The sequence below is a fragment of the Poecilia reticulata genome, linkage group LG22, assembly GCF_000633615.1.
Source record: "Poecilia reticulata strain Guanapo linkage group LG22, Guppy_female_1.0+MT, whole genome shotgun sequence".
Lineage (NCBI taxonomy): Eukaryota > Metazoa > Chordata > Actinopteri > Cyprinodontiformes > Poeciliidae > Poecilia > Poecilia reticulata.
In genome coordinates this window covers 15,894,327-15,910,676 of record NC_024352.1, presented here as the reverse complement: position 1 = coordinate 15,910,676, position 16,350 = coordinate 15,894,327, and the positions used below count along the sequence as shown (strand labels likewise).

At 37.9% G+C, this 16,350-nt stretch overlaps 1 protein-coding gene and 1 long non-coding RNA gene across 5 annotated transcripts in view; one reads left to right on the top strand and one right to left on the bottom strand.

The window, feature by feature from the left end:
- Positions 1–13,829: 13,829 nt before the first annotated feature.
- On the bottom strand, positions 13,830–15,446 carry LOC103458695 (uncharacterized). 4 transcript variants are annotated; one of them, XR_532610.1, is made up of 4 exons: positions 15,367–15,446; positions 14,864–15,052; positions 14,690–14,770; positions 13,830–13,991 (listed from the first exon to the last, which is right to left on the bottom strand). It is a non-coding gene; the product is annotated as an uncharacterized LOC103458695 (long non-coding RNA). The 4 variants fall into 4 exon arrangements; XR_532609.2 differs by lacking the exon at positions 15,367–15,446 and having other exon boundaries at positions 13,830–14,008; positions 14,864–15,105; XR_532607.2 differs by lacking the exon at positions 15,367–15,446 and having other exon boundaries at positions 14,864–15,105.
- The window catches only part of LOC103458696 (excitatory amino acid transporter 3-like), a 6,743-nt gene continuing 5,621 nt past the window's right edge, over positions 15,229–16,350 (top strand). The window contains exons 1-3 of the mRNA XM_008399688.1: positions 15,229–15,314; positions 15,678–15,791; positions 15,885–16,025. Coding sequence (XP_008397910.1) covers positions 15,686–15,791; positions 15,885–16,025 — 247 coding nt within the window. The 5' untranslated portion in view covers positions 15,229–15,314; positions 15,678–15,685. The remainder of the gene's footprint in view (positions 15,315–15,677; positions 15,792–15,884; positions 16,026–16,350) is intronic.

Here is a 16,350-nt window from a genome sequence, read left to right as displayed (position 1 = left end):
TCCTCAGAGGTAATTTTGTTTGAACTAATGAGCAGCAAGAAAGAAACCAGCGCTGTGTTTGCTTTTAAATGCCTCTGATGAATGACTCCTGTCCCAGAGGCTCATGCTGTCATTAGCTTGACACCAGATTGAAGTGAAGTCCTGAAAGAAAATGGAAAATTGATTTACCTCAATTTTCATCAGGAGCAAACAGTTCCCATGCGACGACACCCAAAACGATTAGAAACCTAGCGGCACATGCATCCGTCTCATACTCTGGCGAACCGCGCTTATTGTAATCAGCAGTTATGACATCGTTTCATCACACAGCAATAATGTGACCAGCAGTTAGTCCGTGTCTTTCTTTTCAAAGAAATACTTTAATTATACCTTATACAACATTTTTGTCTTTTATTTTCTTTCTGGATTTCCACTAAGGAATGAACTAAGACAGTTTTGAGGAACGCTGCATAGTTTGTACTGTACAGTAGTATAACCCCATTTGTAAAGGCTATTTTGTCTACATCCAGTTAATAATGAAACTGAACAACTTAGAAAGTTTAAAACTTATCTTCATTCCCAAATTTTTTTACCTAAATATGTCAATCATATTTTATAATATATCTTTCCCTACTGGGGAACCTTTGTTGGAATAGTGTCTGAGCAATGGGAAAATGTTGAAATTCTGAATACAAGCTTGTAAAAAACTCAAGTGTTTTAAAGTCTTTATTTCGCAAAAAATATGATGTTTTCCATAGCTGTGGTAAATTGTACTGTCAGCAGCTTCTTTGTGCTTATAAATATTAAACAAAACAACATGTTTAGCTAGATCTTTAGTTCTAATATAGTGTAATTCAGAACTTTGCACAGTTTTTATTAGCTTGGAAACTAATTTTTACCCTAGCCCCTTTTTGCAGGAAAATAATACAACTTTAATGAGACATATTTAGATAAATTAATTTAATGGTAGTTAATTGGTTTGTTTCTTGGCAAAGACCCAACTCTTCAGCTTGTTCAGCGGCTTCTTATCTGTCAGTTTCTGTTTCTTCCACCATTTTCCTCAAACGCACAATGAAGATAACTGTTTACAGTATCTTGATTTTAATTTTATCACCTCAAAACCTAGGAAAACTATTTTGATATTGCAAGTATTCAAATTGAAACATTAACAAACTAAAGGTATATAGTACGCTTGCCTTACTAGACACTGTAGTTTCTATTAGTCACCCAATTATCAGTCATTTCTCTCAGAATACCCTTACAGGTAGTTTTCCAATTGTAGATATGATGTAACTAAGACTAAATCTTATTGTACTAAAATGTTCATCTTTTTTTGCTACTGTATTCTAGCACTGTTAGGACAGAACATCTTCTAATAGCAGAGAAGAAAAATATGTGCATGTTTTGTATGTTTTACTACTGTATTGACTGGATTCACCAACATGTTTTTTTCTTCCATTTTTGGTTTATGAAGTGGTGTTTTTTTCACCCAGTGGCAAGATATCATCCCAAAAACAGCTAATCAAGACAAACGACAAGTGCCGACATGCAGGAGTGTGATAGGATGGATTTCCACTGTTAGAGCAAACCAATAGGTATAAAAATCCCTCAACAACACAAAAACCTAAACTATAAACCCTGTAGAATAGGAAAATCATTTTACACCTTATTTTCTTTGGCCCGAACCACCAGGTTGCGTTAGTGAGTCTTATTTTAAAGCAGGTAAAGTAAAAACATTTCACAACACAAAAGAAACAGTGGTCCATTAGGGAAGATCTCAGTCTGCTGCATAATGCCTAGCATACAACAGGCTGGAAAATAGTTTATGTTAATCTGCTTTGGTCACTCAAAATAGAGAAAGTTTCTATTTTCAATGAGCCATTCTCCAAGCATTATATGCGTTTTTTTTTTCTCTACTTCTTTGTATTTCTGTTTCCTTAAACTACCCCTTAAACTGGCTTCTATGTGCTATATTGTGTAAAAAGCTGCACAACCATGCGCTTTGCTCTGCTGCTTATAATATCACGTCTGATCACCTGCTCCTGTATCTCTCTGCCAGCAGCTGGAGATCAGTTCTTATCTTAGCCACACCAGCCTTCAGCCACATCTTAAGAGAAAATCAAGAAATGACTGGGATTTTGTTAAAACTAGATAAGAGGGTAAAGCTACATTTTAGGACCACATGAAAGCAATAAGCTTCTTTACTGGCCATTTCAAAATCAAAATGTGTCATAGTCATGTGTATACCTGTGCGAGGAGCCTTGTTGGTTCCTCAGACAACAAGTCCAATCCTTAGACGGTAAAAATAACACCCATGGTCCAGTGAAAAGGCCGTAGTCATTGGACCCAAAATCAATATTGTCATATTCAAGGTAACAGAATGCCTGAACAATAATAATCCTAACATGGGGTCTTAATGTAGTAGTATTTTTTTTTTAGAATGTATTTTTCTTCTAAAAATCGGGTGTTTTATTTGTATGTATTATTATTTTATTGTACTATTTTATTGTATTATTTATTTGTATGTAAAATACAAATACATAAATCTTTAAACAACATCTATTAAAACAATGCCTGTATGCCAACACTAAACACTTTGTGTTTAGTGTTAAAAACTTTCTTTGGGTTTTAAAGAAAGCTGTGCAATGTTCTTTTCTCAATGTATGCAACACATTTAATGACTAAAAACACAATTAGTGATGTTTATCTCACAGGTTCCAGTTTATTTTTATGAGATAAAAATCTTCCTCACTCACATTAGTTACATATGGAGTTCCACTGGGCTCATTACCATATTTTCCGCACTATAAGGCGCACCAGAATATAAGGCGCACCTTTAATGAATGGCCTATTTTAAAACTTTTTTTCATATATAGACGCTACAGTTAGGGTTGCCACCCGTCCCGTATTGAACCTATACGGGACGTGATTTGTTCCGTTCTCTACAAATGTGGATGTGTAATAATAAAGAGGTGGTCCCCAAGTACTTTATATAGTAGGCTGCCCCAGTCATTGTTTCACTATTGTGCGCAACTGCTTTCTGGGTAAGACAGACCAACCGACACGCTGCCGCCGCAGTCTCTGTCTCTCTTACCCCGCTCCCCCGGCTTTAAATGTATAGGGGCTAGTCCCTTGGGAACCCCAGTCGAAGCACCCCGGATGAATATCTAAAGCCACTTTGTTGACATAAAGAATGTCAACAAAACAGTCACACTCCGGTCGGCGAGGAGAGCCTTCTGCAACTGGGCCGGGGCGTGGCCRGACGATGGACACCCTTCTCCGTTCGCGCACAGCATGTTTGTGGAGAACGTGGTGCTAAACGACCTGCAGACGACCTGATTATCAGGTCGATAGGTAGATAGGTCAGTCAAACTTTATTAACAAACTAGCGTTCTGACAACTATCCCAGCATGCACCGCGAGCCTCTTCTTCTACGGGCAAAAATGAAGTCGGCGGCTGCTTAACGTAGTTGCTAGACCTGTTGTGGCTCAATATTGGTCCATATATAAGGCGCACCGGATTATAAGGCGCACTGTCGGCTTTTGAGGAAATTGAAGGTTTTTAGGTGAGCCTTATAGTGCAGAAACTACGGTACTTAGACCAGTAAGATCGTCTAATTTTCCCATAATTACAGATGGGAAAATTCTAAGACAATATAGGTTAAATTTAAAGCACCATGCTGATAATTTTAAGCTAAATTTATTCATACAGACAGAGTTCAATCAATTAAATGAGTCATAAGTCTGTATTAAGGAGATCTCTGACAATACATAAGTGGTTATTTTTGGATCAGAGCTTTCTGAGTGACACCGAATACAGAGGTTTATTTGTTGTGTAAATTTTATGCCATTTAGTAACAATTTACAACATACCAAAATAAAATAAACAAGAAAGCTGTTATATGTTACATAGCATACAGTATGTGAACTGGTAAAGATGCATTAAGGTGTTTTTACACCTGATAGTAAGACTCAGTTTGATTGGGGACCAACATTGCAACATTTCTAACACTTTCAGAACATTTGTCCACCTGGTAGTCATTGACACAAAGATTGTACTACAAAATCTAAATACTACATTTAATTGTGGTATGTACTACCTGTTAGAAGATGTTGCAGATCCCAGGTAGAGTAGGATCTGCTACACAGTCAGGAACCATGTAGTTTGATGGGGTCTTGCCATCTTCAAACGAAGTTCAATGTTGATCTTTCTATTCAGAGTTAATTAAAAATTGTATTAAAATCACACACAAAGCAGCAGAAAAATATCCAAAATTATTTTTGTATTTCCTACTTTAAAAAATGAAACAGATTTTTTTAATATTATTATTATTTAAATCCATAAAACACAATCGGATCATTTTGTAAGGTTTGCCCTAACAACTGTCATAATCATTCACGTCATCCATTCAACTGAAAGATATGGTCAGGAACAATATTCTGGTCTGCTATTTGGTTTAAACAACGTCAAACTGGTGTCAACGGGGCCACAGCGTGAAAAGAAAATATCTTCCACATCCTTACACCACTGAACTGTTCAGAAAAGGTAGAATGGATCCATGCTTTCATGTTATCTTTGATTCTCATCCAACCATCTTAACATTGAAGCTGACGTCAAGATTTGTCAGACAAGGCAATGATTTTCCAGGCTTATTGTCAAATTTTGGTGAACCAGTGTGAACTGTTGGCTCTGTAGCCTGTTCTTAGCTGATAGGAGTGGCACCCGGTGAGATCTCCTGCTGTTGCAGCCCCTCTGCTTCTTGTTTTGAGCTTTTAGAGATGGTTTTCAGCAAACCTTGATATCTATATTATTAGTCACTAAAATCCTCTCTGATCTCTAATATCAACAAGGGATTTTTCTAAGTCATAACATTTTCTCTGTTGTACACCATTTTCTTTTAAACCTAAAACACGGCAGCACATGGAAATATGAACAATTTCTGAACACAATCCAATAGTCACAATTAGCCTTATTATTACTCATTCTTGAGCTGGGTTTGGTCTTCAGGAAGTCGTTTTCACCACATCTACATGCCGAAATTCTCGCTAATTATGGCAACCAGTTCAACAGGTGAGCCCAATAAAGTGAGTTGTAAATGCAGAAACACTTCTAAACACAACACTGTGACTTAAGCTAAATAGAAAATTAACCTCACTCAATTTTCAGCGCACAACACCTGCTGCAATATTCATTTACCGAAATACACATGTCTTAAAACATGTGTACGTGTTAAAGAAATAAAGCAGTTCTTTGAATCACAGAAGGATGGCCTAGTTTAGCTGCTACTTGTAGCTAATCTAGGTCACTACCTCACTACCTGTTGGCGGTTTCTTTGTGTCACTATTTCGTTATTATTAATTTTACTCACCGAAAAGGACAAGCAGCACAGGAGGCCAGTCTTGAAGGAAGAAACCCCGCAAAGAATTTCATAGAAAGTAGTTCACTCCTATCATCCTGCCGTCTTTTCTGAGTACTTCACTGAACACTTGGAAATTGCACAACTTTCTTTAAAAATAAAAATCACATCAAATTATATTTTATTTAAATAGCACTTTAAAAAAAATACATAATTGTTTCTATAAAACAGTATTAGTAGTGGAGACTGGTTTTTTTATGTAAACGCTTTGTGAGGTAAACAACCTGCAACTCTGTCATTTTGAATTAACACATCAAACTAGCATTTCTAATATTAATACAGAAAAATATCCTTTGTTCTTTGTATTTTTGTGCTCATATTTGGAATAAGGGTCAGAAAGTGTCATTTATTTTTAAATGTTCAAAAACTAAAAAAAAAATAGAAGTGATCTAAAGGGATTAGCATATGTAACTTTACGTGGAAATACACAAAGGAATTGTAGCAGTATTTTGGAGTTGCACTGTAAAATTGTACATTGAAATGTAAAAGGGGAGAATGGATATTGACACACCACTCTTTTGTCAGCTCTGTGCAGCACATAGAGAAATGTACACAAATTAGATTATACATTTAGTTATATGTAATAAAAATGAGTAAACATACATTGCACACATTTAATTGTATATGATGTACAAAATTCTTAGTAAAAAATAATTTTTTGGTATTGGCAATTCCAAGACATCCTCAGTATGGAGAAGGAATAAGGTGTGTGTGATTCTGTGTGATTTTTACCTGTTCTTCCATTCAAAGTTTCTTCAGAGCTTCAAGGTTTGGGGAGCTTCCTCTGTGCATCCTTCTAGTTTAGCAGCTTAATTTTGTTGTTCTAAAACAACTGTGAGTTGATGTGTGTTTGGGACAAGTGAGCCCTGTTTTTCTGCCCTTCTTGCTTGGCTTTTTATCTCTTTTTCTCCCCTCCATCTCTTCTCGTGGTTGAAGCTTATTCCTTATGTCATTCCACTTTCTTAATCATTACTTAGTTTATGGACTAATTTTTGAGGATGCCTAGGCATGTGTGGATAACTTGAGTTCTATCTCCATCAAGTATGAATTTCATGCAAATTGACCTATTTACTGAGAAATACATTGCCGTGATTTGATTACTTTTTTCTGTATATGCTTATTCATTAGTTCTATTTGAGTCAAGCAAAAAAAATATCAAGTAGTCTTTGTGTTTCTTCTGTGACTGAGACCAGGAAGCAAATAATATCCAGCATTTTTGGTTTGTAGCTGCCATGTGTGGTTTGCAGTAACTACCTGTATCTGCTGCCTGACGGTTTTGCCTCAGAAAAGGGTTTCTTACAAATAAGGATGTTTTTATTTGCCTACGTGACAGTCTGTCTTTAAGCAAACCCAGACAGCAATGCTAAGCAGCACAGAAACACCACATGCATTGCACAAAGACTAATGCGGTTTACTGAGCTTCTGAGTAACTCATTTGCACCTCTTCCATGTGTCTGTTGGTCTTTGTTTTCCTGCACGATGTGGTGGGAGAATCATCTACGCCACACTGTGAGACGTCAGATCACTGAGGAGCCTGAAGTTCTTCTTCCTGCCTCCCCTGTTCATATGAATTCCTATGCTTGAATAAATTATCAGCAAGTTCGTGTGTTTTTTTCTTTTTCTCATTTCCATTGTTAACTCTGCCGAGCTTTATGGTTTCACACATGAAAAATCACACACCAAATATACATCAAGTGCTTCTCTTCTAACATCAGGGGCAGACAAAAGTTGGCATCTCGTTTCATGTTGATTTGGTCGCATTTCCCCTTTATAGAATCAGTGACCTGTGAATGTTTTTCATTATGCAGTATCACAGAAACTCCAATATTGTGAATACTAATACATATTGCAAATTTGCATGGAGTCATTTAATTAATCTGCTTTGACGCCGTCATTGTTTGGCTGTAGCATTACAATGGATGGTAAACAGGCAGACAAATTGCATTCATTTGCAAAATCATGTGCTGGAATACAATTAAATATTTTGCTATATCTAAACAAAGACCTGGATGATGTGAAATGTGTGGAGTCAAAGAAAATGTCAGTTTCTGAGACCAATTTTGGGTATTGGGTATTGTTTTTAATAACATAAATAGCCATCTTATGGGCTGCACAGTGGCGCAGTTGGTAGAGCTGTTGCCTTGCAGCAAGAAGGTTCAGGGTTCGATTCCCGGCCCCAGTCTTTCTGCATGGAGTTTGCATGTTCTCCCTGTGCATGTGTGGATTTTCTCCAGGTACTTCGGTTTCCTCCCACAGTCCAAAAACATGACTGTCAGGTTAATTGGCCTCTCCAAATTGCCCCTAGGTGTGTGTGTGCATGGTTGTGTGTCTCTGTGTTGCCCTGCGACAGACTGGCAACCTGTCCAGGGTGAACCCCGCCTCTCGCCCGGTACAAGAGGGCGAGAGGTGGGGTTGAATAACCCCGCCTCTCGCTCAGTGGCGCAACTACACATTATTCAGGTGGATGCGAAAACATAGATCGGCGCCCCCCACCACCCAACCCCCCGAGGGAAGGATCGTCAGGGTGAAGGAGCGACGCTCTCCCCCCGGGGCGACGATACGTGAAGGGTAAAACTCGCTACATTTACCTCGTTATGTGCGCGAGGTGAAGGAGCGTTACACGCGCCGAAGTGTATGGGAAAACAATCATCGGCGCGCCGCCCCCTCCAGACGGGGTTTTGGCGCCCCTATGCGTTGCATACCCTGCATACCCACTTTTTGCGCCACTGCTCTCGCTTGTGCAAGGAGCCTGGCTCTTAGCTTGGCTCGTTGCTTGTGCCTAGCTGGAGATAGGCACAAGCAACCCTCCAGACCCCACTGAGGGACAAGGGTGTAAGAAGATGGATGGATGGATGGAGCCATCTTTTCACCAACTCAAACAGGAATCAAAAGTGACAATGCAAAACAAACGAGACTTCTCCAGCAGGTGGCAGTAACAGAACGTTCTGAATTGCTTTGTAACCACTTTCACAAAATTTCCTGTTTTACGCAACAAAATTTGCTATTAGTAAAATAACAGAAAAGGTCAGAATTGTTGAACATTTTTTGGACCATAAAACTCTTTAAACTGTAAACATACCTACAAACATCTGTTCTCCAAAAATTGGATGTTAGAGGAATCGGAGAAATCCAAATATCTTTTTCCTCAATGAAATTCTACAACTTCGCCTGGAGGATCCACCTGAGGCATTTTCCAGCTACAAAATCCCATTACTACACAATCCTGGGGATGACTTATGTTCCCAAACTGTGGGCAGCTACTCAACATAGGAGGAAAAATGTTGTACAGAAATGTTCGAAAGCCACACGGGAAATTGCATTTTCAAGTGGATTGTGTTAAGAAGCCAATTCAAGAGCTTTTAAGGAGCTTCACAAGGTGTGAACTGTAGCTGGAGCTAAGTGTTTCAAGAGCCACCACACTCAGTTTCAGCATGGGCTGCAACTGTTCTGACCCAATTTTACCAGAAACATCTTGTATGGACTCAGGAGAAAAATAATTTCCTACGTTCTCTTTTCAGATGACAGTAAATTTAGCTTTTTACTTTCAAAAGGTGAACAAGAAAGGAAGCAGCTCTACCCCAGAGTGACTAAGGAGAAAAGTTGCTTGACTCCTTGTCAGTGTCATTTTTTTCTGCTGACAAATTTTATAGAGATGCTGATTCCCTTTACTAGCATTACTTAGCACGCGGCCATAATGCCAACATACCTGTTGTACTGACTGTGGCACATATGACGCAATTTTCAATACAACATTCCAGTTGTAAACTTTTCAGTTGGATTACTAAAGTAGCATATAATTTAAAAGCTAATCTAATTTAATTAGATAGAGTTGTATATTCCTTCTTATAATGTCTGGGTGCTACCCAGGGTCTCCTCTTTATGGCTTGTGCTTGACTCCTACCCCCCTCTCAAAGTTAAATAACCTGGAGTAGATACGCGGGTCACCTTAGCTGACCCCTTTTGATGGAGAGAAGTGGTAGCTCAGTTCTGAACATCTTCTAGATGACAGAGCTTTTCTTTTTATCTTTTAAGATGAGGAGCTCCTACAAAAGAATGATATTTCAACCACATCTATTAACTACTTCTTTTGGTCATGATCTCGTAACTACAGGGGGTTAGGACAGACAGATTAATAAATCAAGAGCTCCACCTGTCAGCTCAGGATGACTGACCAGAGCAACTCCCACCTCAGTTAGTTCATCCATCAAGATGTTTCAGCCCCTATTCAAGGCATAGAATCACAAGAGGTGGGAGGTATTGAAACTATAATTATCACAGCATTTTTTTTTCCCTGTATTGAACAGTGTTGGTAATTCTGATTACATGTATTTAAATGAAAAGTGTAGTTTCTAAGATAACATCTGCCCCAATACAAATATAAAGAAAAATTTTAAATAATAATATGTTAACTAAACAAGGCTTATTTATAAAAATATAGAAATAACTAAACAATTCCCTTAAGAATTGCAGGATTTTATGAAATAATAATTTAACATTGCCAGCAATAAACATATTGGGGCACAAGGGCCATTTTCAATACTGTCTAAAAGTGAAAATATGTTTAAGCGCAACAAGAAAATAATGCATCCTGCTGTTTGCAATCTTTTCTCCACCTTGTATGAATGCTTAAATATTGATGGCCTCCTGTATTGCCTGTGCCAGAACATGAATTGTCTTTCTTGTTGTATTTCAAAGCCTACATCGATCATTGCTATTGATATTTTCTGCTTCTTTGCAAATTATTTAAATCGTTTTATGGGCCAGCACTATATTTTACCCGGATCTGGGTGTTTTCTTGAAAAGACGAGAATCCAATTTAGATGTTAGACCGTGATCAGCGATCACCGATCATACAGTTTTTCACGGAAATCGGCCGATTATGATCGGTGGCCGATCGATCGGCACACCTCTAGTTTTTACATGTTGGAAATTAATTCAACCAATCAGCGATGACTCTTGGAAGAGTCCATGACTACTTGCATTCCTGTCTTTTCATCAGTTCTGGAGAAATGCGAAGTTTTCGTAATGCCCATGTTGTATCATATTTTCTCCAGTTAATGGTGTCAGGCACCACTGTGCAAATGGTCTATGCATAATTGTGTTCGAGTTGGATGTAACCTTCTCCTGACTGACACCTTTGTACAACATTTCAATCCTTTGTAACTGGTTTGCAAACTATGCCTTCAGCTAACAAATGAAAAAGTCATGAAAATCCAGTAAGGACAACTTAGCTTTACTTCAGGTTCTGTTAGTTCTGTTAGTTCAGGGTTGTCAGCTCTTGTGTTTATTTAGGAGAATGCTCTTCTTCTATGGCTCCTTTGACTTGGAAAAGTGTCTTGGGGGACCCCCCAAGTCCTCTGTTTTTAACTTTCGCATATTTCCTTTGGGGCCCATTTTTAGAAACTGTTAAGACATTGTTTTGATGATATCAAAATTAATCTGCAAATTAAGCAAGACAGGGACAATTCACTTCAGTCACCCTTGCACTGCCTGAGTGATCTTGAAATCTGGCTGAAAACGAATTCCTTGAAATTAAATGAAAATGAGACTGATGTCATGAACTTTGGGAAATGCATAACCATTGACAATCTTGGCTCTTAGCTTGATACAGTCATTTTGCTGCCAGGAATTTGGGTTTTGATACAATAAAAGATAAATGCTATTGTGAAATCCAGTTCTCTCCTTCTAAGACAAACTGCCATAGTGAAGTCATATCTCCCATGAAAGGTCGATTCACACTATTACCTCGATGGATTGTGGTAACGCCTTGCATATTGGGTTAGGTAAATCATATCTGCATTGCCTAAAAACCATCAAAAATGCAGCAGCCCATCTTTTAACGGGTACTAAAAAATGTGTACAAATGTATCTCTAGTTCTGGCTTCTCGTCATTGGCATTGTGTTTGTTTTAGGATTGATTTCAGGATTTTATCTCTTACTTTTAATATTTTGAAAGGCTCAGCCCCATGATATCTCTGTGATCTTCCTAACATTCACACTCCAGTCAGAGCACTTTGGTCAACCAGTTTCTTTCAGATGCTCCTCGGTCCAAACTAAAATTCAGAGTTGATTTGGCTTTTACCATTTGATCTCCTAATCTTTAGAACAATTAACCTTTTCATGACTTGTAAATCTTTCCTCAAGACCAATTTCTATTCTTTGGCATTTGGCATTCGCACAGAGACTGAGGGCCTTGTCTGATAGTTTGTTGTATATTTTTGTATTTTGATTTAACATTATATTTAAATGTTTTTCTCTTGTTCTTATTGTTTTCCATTGTGCTTTCATTTTATCTAGTTGCACAGTATTTTGATCAACATCATATAAATATAAATATAAACAACATATAAATAAGTTGATGACACGGAGGCTACAAAAGACCATGAGTGAAAGTGAAATAATATTGACTTTTTTACATTTGGCAGTATACAAATAAAAACTGACTTGATGAATTACTGTTTAAGAACATAGCTTGATCTTGAATCAGACAAGCAGAACAAAAACAAAATGTTCAAAGACAGAACACAAGAAAACTAAACACGAAGGAATGAACTATATGGTAAGACCTTTCCATAATAAATAATGAACACAAAGGGATGAAATTAATTCAGCAAGACATTTCAAACAGCAATAAAGAACTCAGAAGTGATATCAAAGCACAAGTTAACTCCAAAACACCATAGGATCAGATTCACAATTCTTCAGTAACACATTTTAACGTGTGAACATTTATGTAATGTTTTGTAAAAGAAATTTCCCCTAATATTTGTTTTTCACCCAGAATGTACAGGATATAAAATATAATGCTCAAAAAAATAAAGGGAACACTTAAACAACACAATATAACTCCAAGTAAATCAAACTTCTGTGAAATCAAACTGTCCACTTAGGAAGCAACACTGATTGACAATCAATTTCCCCTGCTGTTGTGCAAATGGAAGAGACAACAGATGGAAATTATTGGCAATTAGCAAGACAGACTCAATAAAGGAGTGGTTCTGCAGGTGGGGACCACAGACCACTTCTCAGTACCTATGCTGTCTGATGTTTTGGTCAGTTTTGAATGTTGGTGGTGCTTTCACACTCGTGGTAGCATGAGACGGACTCTACAACCCACACAAGTGGCTGAGGTAGTGCAGCTCATTCAGGATGGCACATCAATGCGAGCTGTGGCAAGAAGGTTTGTTGTGTCTGTCAGGGTAGTGTCCAGAGGCTGGAGGTGCTACCAGGAGACAGGCCAGTACACCAGGAGACGTGGAGGAGGCCGTAGAAGGGCAACAACCCAGCAGCAGGACCGCTACCTCTGCCTTTGTGCAAGAAGGAACAGGAGGAGCACTGCCAGAGCCCTGCAAAATGACCTCCAGCAGGCCAAAAATGTGCATGTGTCTGCACAAACGGTTAGAAACCGTTTTAAGGACATTACATTAAAGTCGGATCAGCCTGTAGTGTGTTTTTTCACTTTAATTTTGTGTGTGGCTCCAAATCCAGGCCTCCATTGGTTAATAAATTTGATTTCCATTGATGATTTTTGTGTGATTTTGTTGTCAGCACATTCAACTTTGTACAGAACAAAGTATTCAATGAGAATATTTCATTCATTCAGATCTAGGATGTGTTATTTGAGTGTTCCCTTTATTTTTTTGAGCAGTGTAGTTGTGAAAAGATGAATCAAAGATTTTTTTTTTTACATCATGAAATTTTTTTGTTGTAGGCCGTGACTGTATGGTGAGATTTACCTCTAACTTGCTAAATTAGATAACAAGACCTAATTAATGACTAGACATATTTTTCTGAGGAGAAAGTTTGGGAAATGTGAATTGATCCGTCTTGTTTCTTATGGTGAAAATATCAGCGATAAGCATAGCTGTGGGTGCAATCATATTAATCAATCCAAAGACAAAAAAATGAAAACAAAAACAATTCCTTTCAATCTTCTTTTACATTAATAACTCTTTTCCCCTGAGCCTTGCAAAGTGACAGGCTTGCATCTCTTATTTCCTCTAATTAGCTGCATCTGTCCCTTGAGCAGTTAATCTAAAATCCCTCAGAAATTAAAATATGATGGCCTCCTAGAATATTGATTTCTTCCTTTAAACTATTAACATTTTCAGAACATTTGTCCCTTTTGGGCCATGTATTTTTTAAAAATCCCATTAAGTATTACTCCTCCACTGGCTTATTTATTACTGAGACGGCCCCCACTAGGGTTAGGCTTTGGCTCATGTCTGCTGTGTTATCTGTAAATTTCCTTAATTGAGCAAAACAAAATTGGAGCATAAAGGCAAGACACTCGCTGCCTGAAGCCTCAAACAGATTTAGCATGCAATGATGGCTATTGTCCTTGTCTCCAGGCAATGACACAGGACCAACAGAAAGCTGCGGCGCGAGCTGGCAAGGTCAGTGAGTGCCGACATAGACACACTAAAAGACACACTTCACATTGACATCCACTTCTGAAGGAGTGACATATTGTTGGAGCTGTTCTCAGGAAACTCAAGGAGAAGATCTTTTCATTCTGGTCACTCGGTAACTTGACCTTCTCTGATGTGGCAGCTGGTCCTATTTGGAGAAAACAGCTCTGGGTATTGTGGTGTGCCTACAACATGATGGGGCCTGCAGATTAATTTAAACTATGGGAAATATCAGACAGTAAATTTTGCACAATGAAAGCCTGAACAACATTGACATCTAGTGGTTTAAATTTAGTTAATTTGCTTGATGCATGCAATTTAAGAACACGATAGCTCTTTTCTACAGCATACTCTTATGGTATTCAAAATTTATCTCCGGGAAGAGATGCAGCAGTTTTGTAGGAAGTACAGCTGCCCTGAGCTCAAAAAATCACAGAAATCACACCTGCATAAAGAATGTCAAGAGCAAGAGAGTTATGACTCGTTTCATCCTGGAAATGTCTAGTTTTTCTGTTATATATAGCAGAAATGGCCTCCTACAGAAAATTATTTCAACAAAGAAGTAACTGTTTACAACTGAAAGTTCTGATATTATTACCTTCTGCATTCAGCAGTTTATATTATAGTTGCTGTAATGCGAGGCAGACCCTAACAGAAGCTCAAAAAAATACGAGTGGGTGTTGGTGTTGAAAGAAACATGAGGCACTAAGTACATTTCCATAACACCTTTTCATAAAACAGCAGAAAAGTTGGAGTCGTTGTTCAACAGGCTCTAAAACAAAGTTAGAAAAGTCGTGATCCATTACAGTAAAACTAAGAAATCAAAATTCACATCATCCAAAGTCGGATTTTTGTCAGTGAAAATTCTCAAAACTCAACATACCTTAAAAACGTGACTTTATTGGCTGAAGCTAGTTCCATGAAATCAGCGTACTCCAGCATTTTGTTGAAACTTTAGCTTAACCTGTAAACATACAATACATACGATACAATACATACTGCATTACTAACTTCAGAATTGTAAAGGAAAAAGATATAACTTTGTTACTGAACTTACATAGATTTATTTAACAAAAAACACTTTAAGGTTCCAAGATTTGCATGTGGAACCAGGATGAATGGATGAAGAAAACCAGGATAAAGGGAACCAGGTTGGTTGGTTGGTTGGTCGCTTGGATGGTTGGACAGATGGATGGATGGAAACAGAATGGATGGAGAGAGGGAACATAATTTTCCTCCACTTTCTCTAATGTGTTTGGGAAAAAAATCTACTTAAAATAGCAGTAAAGCTGAACTGATAATGTGCCGTGGTTGCATAAAACAACATAGTGATCAAATTGTGTATTATTAACATGCAAGACAACAGTTCAGTGTGGCCACACCCCTTAAGAACTTTCTGTCAGCTGTTGGCTGTTAACTTGAATTAAAATGTTAAGTTTTAATTCAAATTCCTCAGTTTGGACCACAAATAAACCCACTCTAACCCCCCAGATGATCTTCAAATATTGGTAACGTATGGATATTTTTGCTAATTAACGCTAATTCCAAATGGTCTCTCACGCGCTGTGGTGCTGTACGTTGTCCTCCAAAGTGCTGATTGACAGAAGACCTGATTATTTCTTTTAGAAGATTATTGTTGCTATTCAGTTACAGATTAGAGAGTGACCGTTGCTAGGTGACCATTGTTTAAACAGCCAGCTAACTGTTTTCATAGTAAATCTTTCTGTTGACATTTAATTTATGCATTTCTATTCAACAAAATGTGCATCCGTTTGAATGTCAACACTAAACAGCACTCTCTTAAGTTTGCCTCAGTACTTTTCTTTGAATCTTGAAATCTCGTAAGGTCTCGTTTTCTTGTTTCTGACAAGGTAAGACCATGGGAGAGCAATCCTCAGCCAAATCCTTTGGGATTTGGGAAGGAATTGTGTGCTACGTATCCAGTAACCTGTTGGTATTCATCTGTGTTTGGGCTGTTGCTCTGGGTAAGTTTGTTTTACGCACAGCTTCAGAATCAACAGAAAAAGAGGGTTATTATTGACTAGCCACCTTCACTTCAACATGTTGCTTGTTTTAAGGGGTCATCATTGGAGTGGTCGTGAAGACCTTTGATAAACTCCTCCAGACGGAAGAGCTGTACTTGACGTTCCCAATAGATGTACTGTCTCACATGGTTAAGGGGGTGTCCATCCCCCTAATTGCAAGCAGTGTGGTGTTGGGTGAGCGAGACTCTTTATGTTCAGTGTTGCCACATGTTCCTTTAAATACAGAAAAACTTTCATCATTTTAATTGTGCCTCTTCTTGTCAATTACCTTCAAGCAATCTAATCGTTTTCTTCTGCTGTAAAGACCGAATTGGATAGGAAGTATTTTCCTTAATATGAAAAAGAACTAATTAATAGATCGTTGCATACCTATGTGCAAAAGTACGGGCAGACAGATTGTTACATGTAACCTTGTATATTCCACTTCTTTCAGCAAGGACATGATTTTGTTGCCACAAACTGGCTTGTTTTGTAACTAATCTAAAACAAAATATATATA